Source organism: Coregonus clupeaformis, chromosome 17 (assembly GCF_020615455.1).
Source record: "Coregonus clupeaformis isolate EN_2021a chromosome 17, ASM2061545v1, whole genome shotgun sequence".
In the NCBI taxonomy this organism is placed as follows: Eukaryota; Metazoa; Chordata; class Actinopteri; order Salmoniformes; family Salmonidae; genus Coregonus; species Coregonus clupeaformis.
In genome coordinates, this window is record NC_059208.1 from 34,814,223 (window position 1) to 34,837,681 (window position 23,459).

At 42.1% G+C, this 23,459-nt stretch overlaps 2 protein-coding genes across 2 annotated transcripts; one reads left to right on the top strand and one right to left on the bottom strand.

The window, feature by feature from the left end:
* The first annotated feature begins 2,337 nt into the window (after window positions 1-2,337).
* On the top strand, window positions 2,338-4,198 carry LOC121586304. The gene is made up of 3 exons (XM_041902896.2): window positions 2,338-3,304; window positions 3,550-3,768; window positions 3,863-4,198. Exons 1-3 carry the CDS (start codon window positions 2,385-2,387, stop codon window positions 4,068-4,070), a joined length of 1,347 nt encoding a protein of 448 aa, XP_041758830.2. The 5' UTR covers window positions 2,338-2,384; the 3' UTR covers window positions 4,071-4,198.
* Window positions 4,193-10,537, bottom strand: LOC121586303. The gene is made up of 13 exons (XM_045226565.1): window positions 10,250-10,537; window positions 10,023-10,144; window positions 9,612-9,918; window positions 9,445-9,524; window positions 9,120-9,171; window positions 8,013-8,039; window positions 7,857-7,920; window positions 7,646-7,735; window positions 7,233-7,546; window positions 6,908-7,086; window positions 6,504-6,676; window positions 5,135-5,349; window positions 4,193-5,059 (listed from the first exon to the last, which is right to left on the bottom strand). Exons 1-13 carry the CDS (start codon window positions 10,488-10,490, stop codon window positions 4,824-4,826), a joined length of 2,100 nt encoding a protein of 699 aa, XP_045082500.1. The 5' UTR covers window positions 10,491-10,537; the 3' UTR covers window positions 4,193-4,823.
* Window positions 10,538-23,459: the final 12,922 nt, after the last annotated feature.

Consider the following 23,459-nt stretch of genomic DNA (forward strand, 5'->3'; position numbering starts at 1 on the left):
TGATTGATATGGATGGATGGCTGCTGGACAGTTTTTCGCTCTTACACTCCATAGAGATTTCTTCATATGTCATAGTAATGTATTTACACTCCATAGAGATTTCTTCATATGTCATAGTAATGTATTTACACTCCATAGAGATTTCTTCATATGTCATAGTAATGTATTCACACTTCATAAACAGGTATTTCATAGGAAGGTATTTACACTCTAGAGGAGAATGTGTTTGGTTTAATGTTAAAGATACTCAAGGAGATAAATGGTTAATAGTCATAATCTTATTCTGTTTGTTTTCGAGACGTTTATTTCGTCTCGAAAGGGGGGAATATCGTATCTGAAGATTATGCCTTTGTTAAATGTTTTTCATGACGAAATGGAATGTTGGTTATGTTAGTATCAAAAGGCAATATTTAGTAAGGTAACATATAATAGACAGGAAGTGTATTGTAAACTGGCCAGCAGAGGGAGCCCATCTTGTTGCATTGGTTATAAATAGGGGTACACGAAGAAGATAGGACAGAGCAGACATTAGAATTGGACGACACTGCTCTCCGGACCACGCGTGTCTGTAAACTCATGCTGAAGCTTGTGGTCTGAATAAACTTTATGATCAATGTTCAGTATGAGCCGACTCCTTTTGTTGACAGCAATAATTGCCACCATTCATCATATACGACACCTACACAAGGCTGGAATGGGCTACAAGACCATCGCCAAGCAGCTTGGTGAGAAGGCGACAACAGCTGGTGCGATTATTCGCAAATGGAAGAAACACAAAATAACTGTCAATATCCCTCGGCCTGGGGCTCCATGCAAGATCTCACCTCCTGGAGTTGCAATGATCATGAGAATGGTGAGGAATCAGCCCAGAACTACACGGGAGGATCTTGTCAATGATCTCAAGGCAGCTGGGACCATAGTCACCAAGTAAACAATTGGTAACACATTACGCCGTGAAGGACTGAAATCCTGCAGCGCCCGCAAGGTCCCCCTGCTCAAGAAAGCACATAGACAGGCCCGTCTGAAATTTGCCAATGAACATCTGAATGATTCAGAGGAGAACTGGCTGAAAGTGTTGTGGTCAGATGAGACCAAAATCGAGCTCTTTGGCATCAACTCAACTCGCCGTGTTTGGAGGAGGAGAAAGGCTGCCTATGACCCCAAGAACACCATCCCCACCGTCAAACATGGAGGTGGAAACATTATGCTTTGGGGGTGTTTTTCTGCTAAGGGGACAGGACAACTTCACCGCATCAAAGGGACAATGGACGGGGCCATGTACCGTCAAATCTTGGGTGAGAACCTCCTTCCCTCAGCCAGGGCATTGAAAATGGGTCGTGGATGGGTATTCCAGCATGACAATGACCCAAAACACATGGCCAAGGCAACAAAGGAGTGGCTCAAGAAGAAGCACATTAAGGTCCTGGAGTGGCCTAGTCAGTCTCCAGACCTTAATCCCATAGAAAATCTGTGGAGGGAGCTGAAGGTTCGAGTTGCCAAACGTCAGCCTCGAAACCTTAATGACCTGGAGAAGATTTGCAAAGAGGAGTGGGACAAAATCCCTCCTGAGATGTGTGCAAACCTGGTGGCCAACTACAAGAAACGTCTGACCTCTGTGATTGCCAACAAGGGTTTTGCCACCAAGTACTAAGTCATGTTTTGCAGAGGGGTCAAATACTTATTTCCGTCATTAAAATGCAAATCAATTTATAACATTTTTGACATTTTTTTGTTGTTATTCTGTCTCTCACTATACAAATAAACCTACCATTAAAATTATAGACTGATCATGTCTTTATCAGTGGGCAAACGTACAAAATCAGCAGGGGATCAAATACTTTTTCCCCCTCACTGTATGCTATCTGACAGTTTAGTCATTGGAAGTTAGGTAGAATGGTAGATGCTAAAAGGGATCTTTGGGACGACCCTGCCCTAAACCGTAACCCCTAACCTTAACCCTTACCTCAATCTAGACCAACAGCATTGTGGTCATCCCAATCATCCCAACTTATAAACTATAGCACGTAGAATGCCAAAGAATGAGACTTGAAACTAGGAACACCTTCCTAATATTGAGTTGCACCCCCTTTTGCCCTCAGAACAGCCTCAATTCGTCATGGACACTACAAGGTGTACGGTGGCCGGGAAGTGCAAAGCAACATTACAAAGAATGAAACACTTTTACAAAGCTCGAGACAAATTTACATTTTGGAAAACAAATTTACATTTTATAAAACAAATTTACATTTTATAAAACAAATTAACATTTTAGAAAACAAATTAACAAGACGCAAAACACTTTTACCAGTCCCGAAACAAATTTACAAATGACAGATTCTTGACGGAAAGGGAATGTACCACATACCGGAAGTGACACGGAAGTGATGAGCGTGGTCTTTTCGTGTTGTTGTTGTGGAGTTTATGGCGTCAAAGAAGTTTATGGTGACCGCCCGAACATGGACTGCGGCCGAGGGATGTTTTGCCCGTTTTGTGGCAAACACATGAACAGCTTAACGCGGTTTTGCTTTACGTGTGGTCGGTGTTTGGAGTTTTTAAAGGACGCGGACCAGACGGAAACACCAGACATACTGCATCATTGCGTTCAATATTTTAACGAGGGTCACTCGTACGCTGTAATCGTGGACATGATGTCAAGTCTACACGGTGTAAACATCAGCTTGAGGACTCTTAAAAGTAAACTGAACGAAGCCGGGTTGTACCGCAGAAAGGATTATTCCTCACCAAACGCCGTGAGTAACGCCATCAGATTTGAACTTCGTGGACCTGGACAACTATTTGGTTACCGCACGATGTGGCAAGTACTTAAACAAAAGTACAATCTTCGAGTGAAGAGAGATGATGTGATGAATTTGCTCCGGGAGCTTAATCCTCGAGGGTGTGAGAGCAGAGCACGCAGAAGGTTTACAAGAAGAACCTACCACTCAATGGGACCTAACTATATGTGGCACGCAGATGGTTATGACAAACTTAAGCCATTCGGTTTGGCCATTTCGGGATGCATAGATGGATTTTCACGTAAAGTATTGTGGCTTCAATGTGGACCAACAAATAATAACCCAACAGTGATTGCTCACTATTTCATGTCATGTGTGCGAAACCTCGGTGTCATCCCCATGAGACTGAGGACTGATTGCGGCACTGAGAACGGCATAATGGCTGCAATTCAATGTACCCTACGCCACCATCACAGTGACTACTACTCTAGAGCGTCCAGCCACATGTACGGCTCATCTATAAATAACCAGCGTATTGAGTCCTGGTGGTCTATATTTAGAAAGGGAAGGTGAGTTGTCTTCATAAAGGGTCATTGCATCTTTTGGTCATTCGATTTTCTTCTCAGGAACGATTAATGAAAAACGAGCACAATAATTATCAATACAAATTTGTAAAGCAAATCCTGCCCGTCAGGAAAAGTAGCTGTTCCTGAAAAGAAAATCGAATGACCAAAAGATGCACAGACCATACATTTCATTATAACTAACCTTTATTATTTATAGTATAACTAAACATTTGTATCCATTTCTATAGGTCTCAGTTCTGGATGGAGTTATTTGCCGACCTTAGAGATGCCGGATACTTCAACGGGAGTCATGAGCATCAATGCCTATTGAGATATTGCTTTGGTGATGTTATTCAGAAGGACTTGGATGAGTGTGTGAGACTGTGGAACAGCCACAGGATTCGCCCTTCCAGAACAGCAGCATGTCCAGGAGGAGTGCCCAATGAACTCTACTATTTACCACACAGGTGATACATTGGTGATAATAAACAGATAAAAGCATTAATGTAACGTTTTAGCTTAAATGAAAATAAATGCAATTATGTATTCTATTTAACATAGGTTTGGCTCCAGAGACTGCAGATTTCAAAGTGAACAAGCTGAACTGGATGCCCTTCCTGAGGCTAGCCTGTCAATGACTCCTTGTGGGGACCCAAACATGCAGGAGTACTTGGACTTTGCCATGGAACACAATCAGTTACAGAAGCCAGACAACTGGGAGTCTGCATCCGAACTGTACATGAAACTAAAAGAAATGGCTCAGCTATGAAATGATCAAAAAGGGAGGTTTTTTTGTAGTGGTGGAATACTGCTGTCTGTCTGAACACAATATTTATGAATCTGTCACCCAAAGCTTAATTGTTTTTAAGTGTGAAGTAAATTAATCAAAAATAGTAATCAGTATTTATTACACTTTTGTAGTATTGAGAGTAATGGATCTAAAACATTTTCAAAATGTTTACTGTGAGAAAAGAACATGCTCACATACAGTAACATTATAAAAACAACTTTGGCAACTGCACTTTAAAAGTGCACCTTTAATAGGGTTGGGCATCAAGAACCAATTCCTACTTGGAATAGTTAAAAAAATTACGATTCCATCGGAATTGTTTCTTTATTGGAATCGTTTTGGAGGATTGGGTTTCAAATCTGATCATGGGTTCCAAATTTAACATGCGCAAGTTTTGGTTTCTGTAGCGGCCAGGTGCTTGTTGTGTTGCAGCCATGGAGCACAGTAAGCGGTGCTCTAGTGTGGCTTTATTTTACATTGAAAAAGCCCCGTCAAACTGCAACCCACCTTTGAATCAAAATAAAACTTTCCTCTTATTTGTGAAATAAGCATGTGACCCGTTTCAACTCCACCACTCAAAGAATCGGAATCGAGAATCGATAAGAACCGGAATCAAAAGGAAGAATCGGAATTGGAATCAGAATCGTTAAAATCTAAATGATGCCCAACCCTAACCTTTAACAACAACAACTTTTTCAGAGTCTTAACTCTAGGGGTCATCCATCATATAGCTTAGAAACAGCCGAATCCTGGACTATTTTGAATTCCAAAGTCCATTTGTGACTTAAACAAAGTGTATGAGTCTAGGAGTGGTAATCTCAAGGAGTTTGAACATGTATTTGCCATTGGGAACGCAGAGTCCTCCAGGAACTCTATTTGTGGCAGTGGTTCCAAGCCAGATGGGGGAAGTGAAGACAGCCCAGTAGCAAACATCAAAACATCTTCCACAGACACAGCAGCCTGGCCTTCTGCAAAGAAAAACAATTCAGATACATCACTGCCATGTGTTTTCTTAACTAGTTATAAAAAACAAACTAACAAACCTTCACAATCAAGGAGATAGTCTTCCCAGTAGGCCATGGTTTGACTTTCTTTAAGTCTTCGATTACTCCCCGAAGGACTGAGGTCAGGTTTGAAGAGTCTCTCAAGTTCAAAAGCAGTGAGTCGCCTTTCAGAGTGGCACATGACAGGGGCCAGCAAAGTAGGGTGTTGCTGTAGTGCAGTCAAAAACTCCAGGGTTGAAAGACCATCTCTGAATCTACAGAGTGAACACAAACATTGTTTCACTGCTGTGTAGTGCCAATTGAATTTAAAATTATCTAAAGAAAACTATTAAATATTCTCTTCTCTACAATTACTATCCACCTTAACATTGTTGAAAATTGATTTCAAAAACCCTATTTTTGCATTGCACATTAAACGTTAATTGTTACAAACTGTAAGTATAACACACAGAAACAAAAGACTGGAATGACACAGACGGATGGGTGGCTTGAGCACTCACACGATGCCTTCAGAAAGTCTACACACCCATTGCACTTTTTCACAACTTTGTTTCGTTATAGATTCAATTTAAAATAGTAATATTAATCTTTTTCCTCATCAGCCTACACACAATACATCATAATGACAAAGCAAAAACTAGTTTTTAGAAATTGTAGCAAATTTTATAAAAATTAAAAACTGGAATATCACATTCGCACAAGTTAATTAACCATTTTCTCAGTACACTGTTGAAGCACCTTTGGAAGTAATTCCAGCCTGGATTCCTCGTGTATGAAGCTACAGGCTTTACACACAACATCACCACACTCTTTATATCTGATTTTCAGGAACATTTACAAGAGATACTAAAACCTCTCTGCATGTCAGGATCTCTATGAGAACTGAGGGCAGAAATAGATCCATATGTAAATGACACTGCTACAGTATGGAGCCGGTGGTTGGATAAACAGCAGCAAGTCATCAAGGGTTTGATGGGTAAAGTGAGCCTCAAACCATCACTCTGCTGCCAGATGTGCAGCAGAGGTGGATGGATCACTTTAAGGGGTAACTGGACTGATTTTCCTCTATGGAAGAGTTAGTCAGGAGGAGAAACCTAAGATCTAATTTCTGTTTTTGCTTTGTCATTATGATGTATTGTGTGTAGATTGATGAGGAAAAGGATTTAAATATATTTTAAATTGAATCTATAAAGGTGTGCAGACTTAATGAAGGCACTGTAGTTTGACACAGAATGAAGTGACATCACATATCCGTTGAAATACACTAAGGTACAAATTCTGATTAAGGACAAATTGATAACAGATATACATACTTGCATAAACCAAAGATGGGGACCATGAGGCATTTCAAACAAAAAAATTCATACATAAATAAATAAAAATCTCATCACTACAAATATCATCTTACCTGTCAATTACAGATGAGTTGCGGTCAATGATATACCATTGGAGGTAGTCTGACACGATTTCTTTATTTTCTTCCACAGTAGCCACATGTTTCAGACAACCTGCTGTCTGTAACATTGTGCTGTGTCTCATCATACATTCTTGCAGAGCATCCAATGAAGCAGCATTCTCAATCTGAAAGACATGAAAATGGGCAAAAACACCCCAGTCAATAACTGTATGCACTGTATCTCCTTGCCTATTTTTTAAATAACGTACATAGCAAGGTGTAATCTTACACTATCAAAAACTAATAAATTAATTAAATATATTCCGCACGTGATATAGGAAGTAAACATTGTCTCAAAATAACACTGCAGTAAGTATGAAAAACTCTGCCCTACCATACCCTTATGCTATTCTCACCTCTTGCAAAGCTTTCCCTATTTCTTCATCAGTTATTAAATTATTTGTTGCTTTGAATAAAGGCTGGCCTGCAAGATAATGTACAAGATCTTCTGACAAGAAATGGGGTCCTGGACCTCCATGCACAACTGACACAGCAATCATCTTTCCTGCCAAGTAGTATTCATCCTCCCTAACAGCTGTGAATGAATTCATATTGCAAAATTAAAACAATTTATTGCTGTATATACTGTAATATGCAAGCATATGTCATGTGATATATATGGTCAATGAGCATTAACCAACCATTAGTAGCCTATAGTACACATCCAACCAATATGCATACCCTTTGCATTGTAGACCAAGAACCGATGTCCTTCTGGTCCATCAAAAATGGGCCGGTCTTTTAGGTGTTTCATCAGCAGAGTTAAAAACTCTCGTCTTGGACCACCAGTGTCAATTCCCTCTTCCAGAACACCAGTATCATCAGTAAATTTCACCAGCATGTCACAGGTTTCAGAATATGTTGTACACTTGAAACCTCTGACTGCCCCATCCCAAACATTAGCCCTTGAGATGTTAAACCGGCTGACTTTTTTATGATCAATAGGAAGAGACAGGTTTGCTACGATGTCAGGTAATGCAATGTCCGTCTCCTCCCTGTAATGACAAAAAGTTAATTCATTTGTGGATATTCCAGATATAGAAGAACTATTGTACAGTGAAAAAACTGGAGTGCTATAGTCAACAGCATATTACATTGCTGTGTGTTGGAAATTCTTCACATTGACAGAAACCGGCTCTTCGTCCTCCTGCTCAACATTTGGTGAATACAGGTCTGTGTATTTACTGTTGGGAAATTGCCATTTCCATGTTAAAACATCTTACAAACAAAAATGTCTTCCCCATGTAATCAGTTCAATACATTTAAATTATGTCAGTCATTATCTTTTCTATTTTTTTTACTTACCTGTAGCAAGACATTTTTTCTGGATTTGCTTCCGGTGGATCCAGATCCTCAGCATCAGATATTACTATCTGAAAAAAAGATTAAAATGTCTGAAACAACAACACTGAAAGCAAGAAATGTCATGCTGCCACAGTCTGCCTTATTACCTGTCCTGGCTGAATTGTTGATTGTCCTGGTGCATCTCTGAAACATGATAAAACATATTAAAATGATTAGCTCCATGATAAAGGCTATAATGTAGCTTTGAGTAGCATGTAGTAGTAGAGGGAACAGAAAGATGTATTAAAAAAAAAAGATTATTTTGAGAACATGTGGATAGGAGCGCTTCCTGGACTCAAATCTGAGTTAGTTTGAGTTTCTTTTTTAATGGAAAAGGTATAAAATAAAAGAAAGCTCAAACTACTATTTTTTAACTATTAAAATGCTTGTATTGCAAGTGGCCAAGCCATACAGAACCAATTTAAAAGAACTTTAATGCGTTTTTGCATCTAGCCTTCGTCAGCGAGTCAAACAGATGAAATGAGAGACAATGGGTCTTTTCTAGTGTCCAAGGTGTTCTGGGCTAGAGTGGGTGTTGTAGACATCTTAAAACCAGTAGGTGTCCTTCAGGCCTACAATAGTCAAATCATGTAAACATTATGTATATGGATGTGTCCCATGTTTCCTATTGGTGGATTACCACTAGAAAAAAAAAACAGTGTCTCTCATTACATCTATTTGACTCCCTGACAAAGGCTAGATGCCGAAACGTGTTGGAGTTCTTTAAGTTGGTTCTGGATGACCGTGCCACTTCAGTAAAGGCCTATAGTACCTATGCAGGATCGACAGTGATGTGGGACATATGAATGGACAGTGGATACCCCCCACTTCATTCTCACGTGTTTTTTTTAATGGTTTGGTTAATTTTTGTTTATTCAACTGCAAGAGCAACTGTATTTCAGTGGGTTTATTCTGTAAAGCTCTGCTCACACAGGCAGCTGTGGGTCCTTTAGGTAGGGAGCGAGGGGGCACCGCAGTCAGTTACAGAAACAGCTGATAGCATGTAGCAACGTTGAGCTTATGTGCAGCAATATAAATGTATGTATAATGTGTATGTGAATAAGTAGTGAAATATCTGCTAGTAGTTTTATCAGTTTTGTGAGTTAAATAAAAAAAAAGGTGAAATTGCACTTTACCTGGTAGTGAAAGCACTGTAGCCCAACAAAATATGAATTATTATTGCACGTGTGAAAATTCCTTTGTGTCCAAGTGTGCAACACCTACCTTTCATCGTCCAGCTTGTGTTTGGGAGTACTTGATTTTGTGGTTCAAAAACCTGAGAGGAAACGGATAAAATGATCAACAACTTTCAACAGGTTCCATTATTTTTCCATTACCACATACAGTATATATCAATGCTGAATGGTTGTCTGTGTTACTGTATAATAGTTACTGCAAAATAATCAAAACAAGCCTTTTTCCACTAAAATATTGACCAGGACATTGATTTTATGCTTAAAATCCAATGTACATCTAATTAATAAATTATATGAAAATGAATAAATACAAACATACATAAATATTTTTAAAAGAGAAATAACTGATGTACCAAAGTGTCAGCACGATTCAGTTCAGCTGTGCTCCTTGTTGTGATGACAATTTCAGAATCAGAGTCTGAGGTATCATCCACTGAAAAAAATAATTCAAACAACCATTATCTATCCTCCAGCAGAGTATCTAAATATGTAAAAATATTGAATCATGAGATCCACTAACCTCTTTTATAGTGTTTTTCTAGGCAAATGAAAAAAGTGATCCTGGAATATGCCTTTCCTATTTCCTTTTTATATTCTGCCAATTTGAATGGCCTTTCTGACCCAGGCACATGAACCACCTCTGAGCAGTCTGGATACAAAAGGACATAAGGTCCTTCGTGCATGTCCTTGTTAAATGTTGTCATTTTCTGGACAGCTTGTTTCAGTAGATCAGGTGCTGCTACCTCTGGGTCTGTAAATAACGGTAGTGTTTTCCCTCTTAGAGGTTTTAAATCAGTTCCACTTGGCACCATCAATCCTACGTTTATCTAGTAAAATAACAAAGATATAATTAATGTATACATAGGTAAAATAAATATACACAAACACACAAATACATATAGAGCATTGCAAAATTGTATATACACCTTACCTGGACGTGTTTTCTTTCTTTAGGCCTATATCTTCCTTTTGGCCCATAGTTAAAAGACTGTCGTTCTTTTGATTTCGAGCTTCTGTACTCCATGAACTGTTTGTATGATGGGCATGGTTGTTCTGCAGAAATGGACAGAGTTCCGAAACAGAAAGTTAGAAGCCGCTCAAAAAATCATTAGCGTTACTGTCCTTAGATAGCTAGCGTTTTGGTTTTGCTAAACTTACTTTGCATAGCACTGTCCGACTGTCGAGACGTCCCCTGTGTTTCCAATGTTTCCGTCTTGTCCGCGTCCTTTAAAAACTCCAAACACCGACCACACGTAAAGCAAAACCGCGTTAAGCTGTTCATGTGTTTGCCACAAAACGGGCAAAACATCCCTCGGCCGCAGTCCATGTTCGGGCGGTCACCATAAACTTCTTTGACGCCATAAACTCCACAACAACAACACGAAAAGACCACGCTCATCACTTCCGTGTCACTTCCGGTATGTGGTACATTCCCTTTCCGTCAAGAATCTGTCATTTGTAAATTTGTTTCGGGACTGGTAAAAGTGTTTTGCGTCTTGTTAATTTGTTTTCTAAAATGTTAATTTGTTTTATAAAATGTAAATTTGTTTTATAAAATGTAAATTTGTTTTATAAAATGTTAATTTGTTTTCCAAAATGTTAATTTGTCTCGAGCTTTGTAAAAGTGTTTCATTCTTTGTAATGTTGCTTTGCACTTCCCGGCCACCGTAAAGGTGTCAAGTGTTCCACAGAGATGCTGGCCTATGTTGACTCCAATGCTTCCCACAGTTGTGTCAAGTTGGCTGAATGTCCTTTGGGTGGTGGACCATTCTTGATAAACACGGGAAACAGTTGAATGTGAAAAATCCAGCAGCCTGGCACCTACTACAATACCCTGTTCAAAGGCACTTAAATATTTTGTCTTGCCCATTCAGCCTCTTAATGGCACACATACACAATCCATGTCTTAATTGTCTCAAGGCTTTTAAATCCTTCTTTATCCTGTCTCCACCCCTTCATCTACACTGATTGAAGTGGATTTAACAGGTGACATCAATAAGAGTTCATAGCTTTCACCTGGATTCACCTGGTCAGTCTATGTCAGGGTTCTCAATTCCGGTCCTGGAGGGCCGAAACACTTCTGTTTTTTATTTCTACCTGGTAGTTAATTGCACTCACCTGGTGTCCCAGGTCTGAATTAGCCCCTGATTAGAAGGAGAGGATGAAAAACAGAGGTGTTTCGGCCCTCCAGGACCGGAATTGAAGAACCCTGGTCTATGTCATGGAAATGTTCCTAATGTTTTGTACACTCAGTGTGTATGCTTGAGTTTGGTTAGCTAGCCTAGTCCCCAGGGATTGTAATTACATCCATCAAAAGTTCAGATTCTTCTCTTTAATGTGATCTCATTCATGTGATCTTATTCAATCTTTCAATCAAAGTGAATACAAATACATTTTAATAACAATAAAACATTGTTGCAGCATGTAGTCAGCCAATAACAAATCGACATGGACTACATGGATTTCATGAGTTGCCAGGAGCTGATTCTCATGTTGTTGTTTTCCAATCGTGTTCAGATACCCACATACATCACACAAGCACTTCAGGAGCTCCATGGTCTTGTAAGAGAGAAGGTGGAGTTTACATTCCCATGTGTCGAAGTGGAAGCTGTGGCAGGTGTGCGAGGACGTCCCAAGCTTGTTATAAAACAAGAAAAGTTGAAGAAAATGCTGTACACTCAACTGCCTGTGCCATGCATTGCCAGTCTGACGGGTGTGTCCAGATGTACCATCTTCCGACGGATGCAAGAATTTGGTCTGTCTGTGGGGGAGTTGTACAGCACCATTACAGAGCAGGAACTTGATAACGTGGTGACCACTATCAAGACTGAAATGCCAAATGCTGGCTACCGAATGGTGAGAGGCAGGTTGCAGTCCTTGTGCTTTCATGTACAATGGAGAAGAATGGTGGCCTCAATGCACGGGGTGGATTCGGCAGGGATCCTGTCCAGAATGGCTCATCTTGGATGTGTGGTGCAGAGAACGTACTCTGTGCAAGGGCCCCTCTCATTAGTGCATGTGGACACTAATCACAAGTTGATAAGGTACTGTACCTGTATACTTTTCAAATATTACATCTATTGAGTCCTTCTTCATCAATTAATGTGTAAATGTTAAATTCATTAGCTTTTATATTCCCAGGTACAACATTGTAATATTTGGAGGAGTGGATGGATTCTCCAGAAAGTGTAGTCACACGTGTAGGTGCATGTCGGTCTGATCTCCCTTGGCCGATGATGATCTGGCACCAGCAGCATCACACTTGCCAATTCAATGTTAACTGCTCTTCACTCTCATCCGTCTGTGTGCTACAACTGCAGAGCAGATCAATAGCATTGTGATGTGATAGATTGAATAGCTTAGAACAGGGATGGGCAACTTACATGGGGGTGGGGGCCACAAAAAATCTGAACTCATAATGAGGGGCCGCAGTTGCTCCCGGGTCTGCGTCCCCTCCACATTGCGAGCAAAACATTTTAGTGCCCCCCTTCTTCACAGCGGAGCAAATCTTTTTAAGTTTTAGAGCTAATTTCGTGCAATTCTACACATTTTGCCATGGGGTGTAGAGAAGATATTGCAGTTTTAAAGCAAGTTTGCTGCAATTCTACACATTTTGCCATGGGGCGGAGAGAAGATTTAGCAATTCTATAACTAATTTCATGCAATTCTACTCATTTTCCATGGGACGGGGAGTGGAAAATGTGGATATAGTTCGTTTTGTGTTTTCGGTTCATGGAACTGGTCGAGGAAGCTTCATTTCAGGACAAAGGTGTTCACAATCAGATGTGATATTAAACCTTTTACTCTTGTAGTGATGCATATTTTGTGTAAATTAATACTAATGTTTATCAGCTGGCCAACCCTCCTGTAATGAATGGATTAATTCATATTGTTACTAGAGCATGAGGGCAGTTGGGAACATGGCTACTTAGCATTCAGTCCCATGTCATTTGTTACTTGGCATTTATGTTATTAAATGTGGTAACACATTGAAAAGAACCTACGGATAAAAGTATCTTATATTTAGATATAACCAAGGTCATTACATGGTGTCAGAAGTGGACTTTGTGTAGCCGACCATCAAATCTAACGACGAGGACGACGAAATGCCCAAGTTGAACCCGCCAGAGCAATTCAAGTTTCAAAACCCCGTAGAATGGCCGGAGTGGAGGCAGGGATTCTGCCGTTTCAGGACTGCTACAAAACTGGACAAAGAGGATGGAGTCGTCCAGGTCAGTTCGCTAATCTACGCGATGGCCAGTGAGGCAGAGAATACTCAGCTCATTTCAATTCGCTCAGGAGGAGGATAAAACAAACTTTGATATAGTGTTGGAAAAGTATGACGACTACTTAATTCCACAACGGAATCTCATTCACGAGCGGCCATGTTTTTACCAATGCAGCCAAAGAGGGAGAGAAAAGGCAGAAATGTACATCAGAGCTCTTTATGAGCTTGCTGAGAACTGTGATTTCGGTGCTAAAAGGGATTAACATATCCGAGACCGTTTAGTAGTGGGCATCACAGACAAAGGACTCTCAAAAGTTACAGTTGATGCCGACATTGACGTTAGCACAGGCTATTCAACAAGTGCGGCAGTCTGAGGATGTTGCTAAGCAGATTAGCTTGCAGACTGGGGAACCGCAGCACGGGCTAGTACAATATGTAGCTAGCAGCAGCTCTGCTAGGACGAGAAAGGGCTATAGGGGGAAAAGGGGCGCGAGTCAAGGACATGACGGCGCTAAAACAAGCCACAATGCAAAGTAATGTGAAAGATGTGGTAAAAGCAGGCATGCTAACCAGGAAAGATGCCCAGTGTTCAACAACTGTAATAAGAAAGGACATTGGGAACTTGCGTGTAAAAGCAAACCACAATCTGTGAGGGAAATCACAGCAGAGATTAGATCAAGTCCATCTTCTGTCTCAGTGAGCAACACTAGTTTCAGGCTAACACTAGCTACAAGGGACAACATTACAGTTTCCTTGTGTATGTGATACCAGGAGGGGGTGTCAACAATCTGCTTAGCCATGTAACTGCTGCAGATATGGGCCTGTACCCGAAAACATCACAGATGTTTTCGTGTCCTGCGGGAAGCTAAAAACTGAACCAATGAAAATAGTCCTAAAATAGGATGCCCAGCCATACGCAGTACATGCTGCCAGGCGAGTGCCGCTGTCGCTAATGGCTGAAGTGAAAATGGAGCTCAATCGCATGGAAAACAAGGACATAGAGGTAAAAGTAACAGAGCTGCCAAATCGCAACGTCCGAATCTGTGTCGATCTAAAACCCCTGAACAAAGTAGTGAAAAGGGAAAAGCACATTCTTCCCACGATGGAGAAAATTGTGTCGAAACTGTCAGGAGCCAAAGTATTCACCTCGCTAGATGCAGCTAGTGGGTTCTACCAAATCCATCTACACGAGGAGAGTAGCAACCTGACTACTTTCATCACCATTTTTGGGAGATACCGCTTCAAACGTCTCCCGTTCGGTATAACCAGTGCACCCTTGATCTTTCAAAGGAAAATGACGGAAACTCTGCAAGGGCTCGAGGGTGTGGCTATATACATGGACGATGTACTGATCTATGCCAACTCTAAGCAGGAACATGACAAGAGCCTTGGAAACGTGCTCAAAGTCATTGAAGCAACAGGCCTCAAGCTCAACAAGGACAAGTGTAAGTTCAAACAAAGCCAGCTTCGCTTCCTGGGGCACATCATTGATGTTAACGGCGTCAGGCCAGACCCGGAAAAGATCATGGGGATAAGCAACTTCCCCCAGCCCCAGAACGTCAACGAGCTGAAGTGTTTCCTCGGGAAGGTACAGTATCTTGGGAAATACATTCCGGAGCTATCCACTATGAGGCAGCCGGTCTACGAGCTCCTCAAAACAAAGGTAGAGTGGGCCTGGAGGCAGCATTTCAGAGACTTAAACACTCACTAACCACTGCTCCAGTGTTAACTTATTATGATTCCAGGAAGTCTACAGCAGTGTCAGCTGCATCCTACAGCATGGTGAGGACTGGAAACTAGTTGCCTACTGCAGCAGGCATCTGAGTGATGCAGAGACAAGGTACACTCAGATTGAAAAAGAGTGTTTAGCGAGCGTGTGGGCTTGTGAATGCTTTGAGAAGTATCTCTACGGATTAGACAGCTTCAGGCTGGTCATCGACCACAAACCCCTTGTGCCCCTCATTAGCAGCAAGGACTTGGACAATGTTCCTATCAGGTGTCAAAGACTGTTGATGAGATTGATGAGTCAGGATGCACTGGAAGGGAATCGGCCCGTTGGAGGAGTGACGAAGTGAGTTCGGGGCGTACTTCGCCCAGGGAAGGTACCGGGCCCACTCCCCCTGCCGGTCCTGGCAGTGACTACTAAGGAACCTCCCCAGCTCCTGGTTGGTCCTCTCCACCTGCTCGTTGGACTGAGGCCGGTACCCGGATATGAGGCTGGCTGTGGCCCCCAGCTTCTCCATGAAGGCTATCCATACCCGCAATGTGAATTGGGGGCTACGGTCGGAGACGATGTCCTCCGGAAGGCCATAGTGCTGGAAGACCTGCTGGAACAGTGCCTCAGCGACCTGGAGAACGGTAGGGAGACCAGAGAGAAGGATAAAATGGCAGGATTTAGAGAATGTGTCCACAACAACCATAATAGTGGTGAAACCATCAGACGGATGGAGATCAATAACGAAATCTATGGACAGATGGGACCAAGGCTGCTGAGGCACGAGAAGGGGAAGGAGTCTCCCTGCTGTATCGTGCCGGGGAGATTTGGTTTGGGCACATACATAGTGGGCGACGTCCTGCGCCAAGGTGGGCCACCAGTACTTAGCGGAGATGGATTGAATGCTGTGGGTGATACCTGGGTGTCCAGCGGTGAGCAGTGGTGGAAAAAGTACCCAACTGTCATACTTGAATAAAAGTAAAGATACCTTAATAGAAAATGACTCAAGTAAAAGTGAAAGTCACCCAGTAAAATACTAGAGTAAAAGTCTAAAAGTATTTGGTTTATCAAAAGTAAATGTAAAAGTATGAATCATTTCAAAGTAAGTACTTTACACCACTGGCGGCGAGGGATGTGTGAGCCCAGGTCAACAGCCAATCCCTTATCCCCGTGGGGACATAGATGCGCTCAGGAGGGCAGGTAGCAGGCGGGTTCCCTCTCCAGAGCCTGGCGGATCTCCACATTGGCGGAAAATGATGATGATGGAATACTCACACCTACCCTGGGAGACGGATGATCACGGGGCCACCCTTCTGCCCCAGTGGACCCCGGGATGGGACGCACTGGACACCGCTGAAGCTGGTGCCCCTCCTTGCCGCAATAGGAACACAGCCCTAGCTGTCCTCGGAGAGGTGTGTGGCCCCTACCTCCATGGGTTCAGGCTCTGCCTCAGGACAGCCAAAGGAGGAGGGCGAGGAGAGAGGGAGGTGCCGGCGCTCCCGAAGAAGGTTGTCCAGATGGATGGCCATTGCAATGAGGAGGAAGGAAAGGTTGTCGTCCCGGAACGCCAACTCCATCTGGACCTCCTTGCGCAGTCCTCTACGGAATAGGGTGCAGAGCTGTAGCCCACTCCAACGCCTGCCCAGTCAGCAGAGAAATGACCATGGCAATCTTGGACCTCTCGGTGGTAGAAGGCCCTCCGCTAGTTGGAGGTGAAACCTCTTGGGTGGTGTCGAGGCGTTGGAGGACCTCAACCATACCGCATCCAGTTGCGCCAGCTGATCGTGGTGTTGGCGGAGTAGGTATCGTTGTTCACCGACCGTCTGGGAGATGTCTTTCTCTTCTGCTGCTTCCATAATTTGAGAGGCAGTATTCTGTAACGTATACGCTAATAGTCAGGATGCAGGTACAGAAGGTGAGTTTAATAATAATAAAAGGCAGATAAACAAAACAGGAGAAGCATACTGAACGAGACAAAACCAATACTGCCTGATGACTGAGGCTACTGAGGGCTAAATAAAGGGAGCGTAATTAAGGTGATGATGAGGTCCAGGTGTGCGTAATGATGGGGAGCAGGTGCGTATAATGATGGTGCCAGGACTGGTGGTTAGTAGACCAGCGACGTCGAGTGCTGGAAAGGGGGAGCGGGAGTAGGCATGACAGAATCGCAGAGTACGCACCAGGAAAGACACTCGCCGTAGCTGAGGCTCTGTCCAGGGGTCCACTGAGAAACCACGAGGGTGCAGCAGACTCCCACAGCAACGTGACCACGTATGTCGCATCAGTTGTAAGTAATCTACCTACTTCTCCACAGAGAATGAAGGACATCAGACTGAACACAGAATCCGCTGTGATTAATCAGAAATGGGTGGCCTGAGTGCTTAGAGAAAACCCCTGAATCGATAAGAGACTTTTATCAGGTGAGAGGGGAACTATCAGACACACATGGACTAGTGATCAGGGGAAACCGCATAGTCATTCACACATGCATGAGGAAAAAAATCCTACATAGGAGGATGGACACCAACGCCTGGTTAAGATAACCAGTCAATGTGGTGGCCTAAAATCTCAAAGGAGATAATCACAGAGGTGCAAATGTGTGCATTTTGCTGTGAAACTAGGAGCACACAGAGAAAATAGACATTAATGTCTAGTGAGCTTCTCCCCAGACCATGGCAGAAAATAGCAATAGATCTATGTGAGTACAAAAAGCAAAACTACCTAGTAGTGTCAGACTACTATTCTAGATTCCTAGAAATCCTCCCCCTCCCAACCACGACCAATAGCCAGGTCATAGCCAAGCTCAAAGCAAGCTTTGCTAGGTTCGGAGTCCCTGAGATACTGGTTAGCGATAATGGTCCCCAGAGCTACAGGTACAGAGCTAAAAGAACTCAGTAAGGAGTATGACTTCATACATGTGACAAGCAGCACCCACTTCCCACAGAGTAATGGACATGTGGAGAGGGTTGTACAGACAGCCAAGTGGATACTCAAGCAGACAGACCCTCTGCTCGCTCTGCTGACGTACAAAGCCAATCCCTCAACATCCACATGTTTCAGCCCGGCTGAGCTACTGATGGGGAGAAGGATCAGGAAAACCCTCCCTTCCTGGGAAGAGAATCTGAAACCAAACTGGCCTGACCAGGAGAAGGTCAGACAGGCAGACTCTGCTGCAAAATGGAAGCAGGCGTTTTACTACGACTGCAGGAATGGAGTCAGAAACCTTCCATGACTGAGCCCTGGGGACACAGTGCTCATGAAACTTGATGGACAAAAACACTGGAGGACACCAGCTGTTGTTCAAGGCCCCAGCTCCACCCCATGGTCATACCGGGTGGAAACTGCCCAAGGGGGGCAGTTCAGAAGGAACAGGCGCAATCTACAGCTAGTGACAAACACAACGACACCAGACCAGGTCACAGAGACTGTGCCCATGACCTCTGAGGTGTCTGGTGAGTCAGGGGAGACACAAACTGTTTCTCCTCACAGGGACGTGACTCTTCCACAAACAGGAATAGGAACTAATGTCACACATTCAGGACGAGTGAGAAAGGCAGTTGAGAGACTGGACCCGTGAAACTTTAAAAAGAGCATCTCTCCTAAAGCAAAAAAAAAAAAAAAAGGTTAAAAGAGACATTGAATGTTGTTTGTTCTGTTTATGAGCTTACTTGTTGGTTAGCCATTCACGGAACAGTTAAGTTTAAGATGAAACTGTGGTGTTTAACATTATAGTTACAGGTATAGTTTTGAGAAGATCAGAAGTTACTTTATGGGTTATGCTCACAGTAAAGGTTCACTTGTGATTGTAAATTGTCATCTTGATAGCTACATTATGTAATAACAGTAGACAGGGTTTGAATGTAAACATACCATTGATAAACGATTGGGGAATGTTTTATTAAAGGGGGGAGATGTGATGAATGGGTTCATTCATATTGTTACTTGTGCGCATGCGCTAGAGCAGGGGTGTCAAACTCATTTTAGCTCAGGGGCCACATGGAGGAAAATCTATTCCCAAGTGGGCCGGACCGGAAAAATCATGGTATATATAACTTAAAAACAACAACTTCAGATTGTTTTCTTTGTTTTAATACGATCAACATACAACATAAAGCTGGAGCCTGAGGACAGTGTGTCCAAAATAGTACAAGCACAACATCACTATTAATCATAAAACACGTCAAGTTTGTTTGAAAATTCTAAAGAAAAAGAACACACAAACACACAATGCCTCAGTGATTAACAGAACTGTTTCACAGATCACAGAACTATATTAGGGGGTCATTTCTCAGGCAGAAATATAGATAAAAATAATGAAATCCTGTTCCCCAAACAAGTGCAAGAACCACAGAGTCAAGAATAGGTTAAATATACAAATAAAATAAAATCAATTAAAAACAATAGCACATCAACATAAAAACATATAAACATAAAGCTGGAGCCTGAGGACAGTGTCCAAAAGCACAACATCACTATTAATCATAAAACACCTCAAGTTATTTGAAAGTTCTGAGGACAAAGAACACACAAACACACAATGCCTCAGTGATTAACAGAACTGTTTCACAGATCACAGAACTATATCAGGGTGTCATTTCTCAGGCAGAAATGTAGATAAAAAATAATGAAATCCTGTTCCCCAAACAAGTGCAAGAACCACAGAGTCAAGAGTAGGTTAAATATACAAATAAAATCAATTAAAAACAATAGCACATCAACATAAAAACATCAACATAAATCTGAAAGCGTTGCTCAAACTCCCGTAACAGTCCCGTTATTTTATCTTTGAACCGCTTCATGTCTGCCACATGTTGGGTCGCGCACATTTTTCAGACAGGGGAAGTGAGCTGCATCACCACCGGCAAGTTGCGTCTCCCACAATGACAGCTTCAACTTGAAAGAACGTATGCTGTCATAATACTGCGTGACAACTTTGTTGCGCCCTTGCAGCTGTTTGTTCAAGTTATTCAGGTGCTCTGTAACATCCACCATAAATGCAAGGTCCTGCATCCATTCTGCAGAATGAAATTCTAACACTGGTTTGCCCTTTTCTTCCATGAACTGTTCAATTTCTTCTCGTAAATCAAAGAAACGCCTCAGCACAGCACCTCGGCTTAACCATCTTACCTCAGTGTGGTATGGCAGGCCATAGATGTGGTCTTTCTCTCTGAGAAGGCTGTCAAACTGACGGTGATTCAGGCTTCTGGATCGGATGAAATTAACAGTTTGGATGACCACCTTCATGACGTTATCCATCTTTAATGACTTGCAACACAAAGCCTCCTGGTGCAAAATACAGTGAAAAGTCAAAAAATCACGTCCTCCATTTGCAGATTGCACTTTCTCTCTGAACTTTGTCACAACACCTGCTTTTTCCCGATCATTGAGGGCGCACCATCTGTAGCCAGGCTGACAGCGCGGGACCAGTCCACTCCGACCCTGTCCAGCGCGCCGACGAGTGCGGTAAAAATATCAGCTGCTGTCGTTGTATCTGTCATCGGCACCAACTCCACGAACTCCTCGGTGACGGTCAATGTGTCATCAACTCCGCGGATGAAAATGGCCAGTTGTGCAACATCTGTAATGTCCGTGCTTTCATCAATTGCAACGCAAAAACGCAATAAATGACTTTACTTTTTGCTTCAACTGGCTGTCCAAATCCACTGAAAGATCGGAAATCCTGTCTGCAACTGTGTTTCTTGTCAGGCTGATATTTGCAAAAGCCTTCCGCTTTTCAGGGCACACAATCTCCGCTGCCTTCATCATGCATGTTTTTACAAATTCACCCTCACTAAATGGTTTTGAAGCCACTGCGATTTCATTAGCAATGAGGTAGCTAGCTTTCACTGCAGCGTCACTGATGTCTCGGCTGTGAGTAAACACAGACTGCTGTTTCTTCAGACCCGAAAACAGTTCATTCACCTTCTCTCATCTCCGCTGTCCTTGAAAGTTGTCATATTTGTCGGCATGAAGACTCACATAGTGGCGACGAAGGTTATATTCTTTCAGCACTGCAACATGCTCTGAACACGCCAAACATACAGCTTTCCCATTCAATTCCGTGAATAAATAGGATGACCATTTTTCTTGGAACACTCTGCACTCTGCGTCCACTTTTCTCTTTTTTGACAGAGACATATTGGGGCAATGAGGGTGCCAAAGCACATAATGTTAAAAGTAGAAGCCGTAATAAATATCGCGGGCAAAACAAAGTAGCTCATTGGCTGCACGTGCTTGACCTACTTGCTCTGCCCCGGTATAAACAGTTTGCTTGCTTAACACAATTGCTATTGCGCCATCCAGTGGACGCAATTGGAACAGCAGTTTATTTTATTGAAAAATTGCAGCGCATTTTTATACTTTACAAAAATTATTATTATTATTTTTTTTTTTGTTTTGTTTTTTTTTGAAATCATCTCGCGGGCCGGATTAAACCCGTTTGCGGGCCTGATCCGGCCCGCGGGCCGTACGTTTGACACCCCTGCGTTAGAGCATGAGGGCAGTTGGGAACAACCCACGGATAAATGTATCTTATATTTAACTATAACCAAGGCCATTACACCTCCTCCTTGAGAGCTGAAGGTTTTTACTTACACTAACACACCTGATTCAGCTACAGATAGTTTCACATTTTATTGTCATGTGCACAAATACAGTGAAATGCCTTTCTTGCAAGCATCTTTTCCCAATAATGCAGTAATCAAAAACAATATATACAGTGGCTCATACCCCCAAAGACATGCTAACTTCTCACCATTACCAATAACAGGGGAGGTTAGCAAGTCTTGGGAGTATGATCTTTGACCCTCTGTAACTTTCTCACTCATCATTATTCATGATTCATTCAGGATTATCTGTAAAAAAGTTAGCATCCACATTAATGTACAAGTGGAGGAAATATATTCTTATTTACAATAAAAGTGACTCCAAAATGACACAATACATTATTTACCAATCATTTCTATTGGGCACAAAATAATCTGAAACAAAACCAAAACGAACTGCAAGTGCATTTAACAGGTTTGTAGAGTCACAAGCATGATGTAGTCATTGCGTGCTAGGAATATGTGATCAAATTATAAACTTTTGACTACTTTATTTATAAGAATCTTTAGGGGTGTCAATAATTTTGACCACTACCTTTTTTGAGAAAAATAAGTATTACTTGTTAAACATTCTCTTTCTCTGAGGAATTGTATTAGTAATTTTTATTTTATTTTATACAGTCATTATTGCTCATCTTTGTTATGAGTGTCACTAATTTCAGACCCAATTGTAGTTTATAGCAAAGTAGAACTAATACACACAAATAATAGAATTAAGAAGAACACAAGGAAGGACATAAGCTATATACAGGGTCAGTTCTAGGCAGATAGAGAATATAATCAGGTGTGTTATGTTATGGTAGAAACAAAAACCTGCAGATAGTTATTCAGGAGGAAGGTTGACCACCCCTAGATAACATTAGGAGTGCATGTTTTGATCTTCTTCTCTAGGATTGAATGTCTGTGGCATGATTTTTGATCTCCGTTTCCAGCAAGTACTATGACGTCTTGCACTCTCTAGAGGAAGATGGCCTGCTGGACCACATGTTCTACATACAGTGGCTTGCGAAAGTATTCACCCCCCTTGGCATTTTTCCTATTTTGTTGCCTTACAACCTGGAATTAAAATAGATTTTTGTGGGGTTTGTATCATTTGATTTACACAACATGCCTACCAATTTGAAGATGCAAAATATTTTTTATTGTGAAACAAAAAAGAAATAAGACAAAGAAACAGAAGACTTGAGCATGTATAATATTCAATACTTTGTAGAGCCACCTTTTGCAGGAATTACAGCTGCAAGTCTCTTGGGGTATGTCTCTATAAGCTTGGCACATCTAGCCACCGGGATTTCTGCCCATTCTTCAAGGCAAAACTGCTCCAGCTCCTTCAAGTTGGATGGGTTCCGCTTGTGTACAGCAATCTTTAAGTCATACCACAGATTCTCAATTGGATTTACGTTTGGGCTTTGACTAGGCCATTCCAAGACATTTAAATGTCTCCCCTTAAACCGCTTGAGTGTTCCTTTAGCAGTATGCTTAGGGTCATTCTGCTGGAAGGTGAACCTCTGTCCCAGTCTCAAATCTCTGGAAGACTGAAACAGGTTTCCCTCAAGGATTTCCCTGTATTTAGCGCCATCCATCATTCCTTCAATTCTGGCCAGTTTCCCAGTCCCTGCCGATGAAAAACATGGTGTTCTCGGGGTGATGAGAGGTGTTGGGTTTGCGCCAGACGTAGCATTTTCCTTGATGGCCAAAAAGCTCAATTTCAGTCTCATCTGACGAGACTACCTTCTTCCATATGTTTGGGGAGCAATGGCTTTTTTCTGGCCACTCTTCCATAAAGCCCAGCTCTGTGGAGTGTACGGCTTAAAGTGGTCC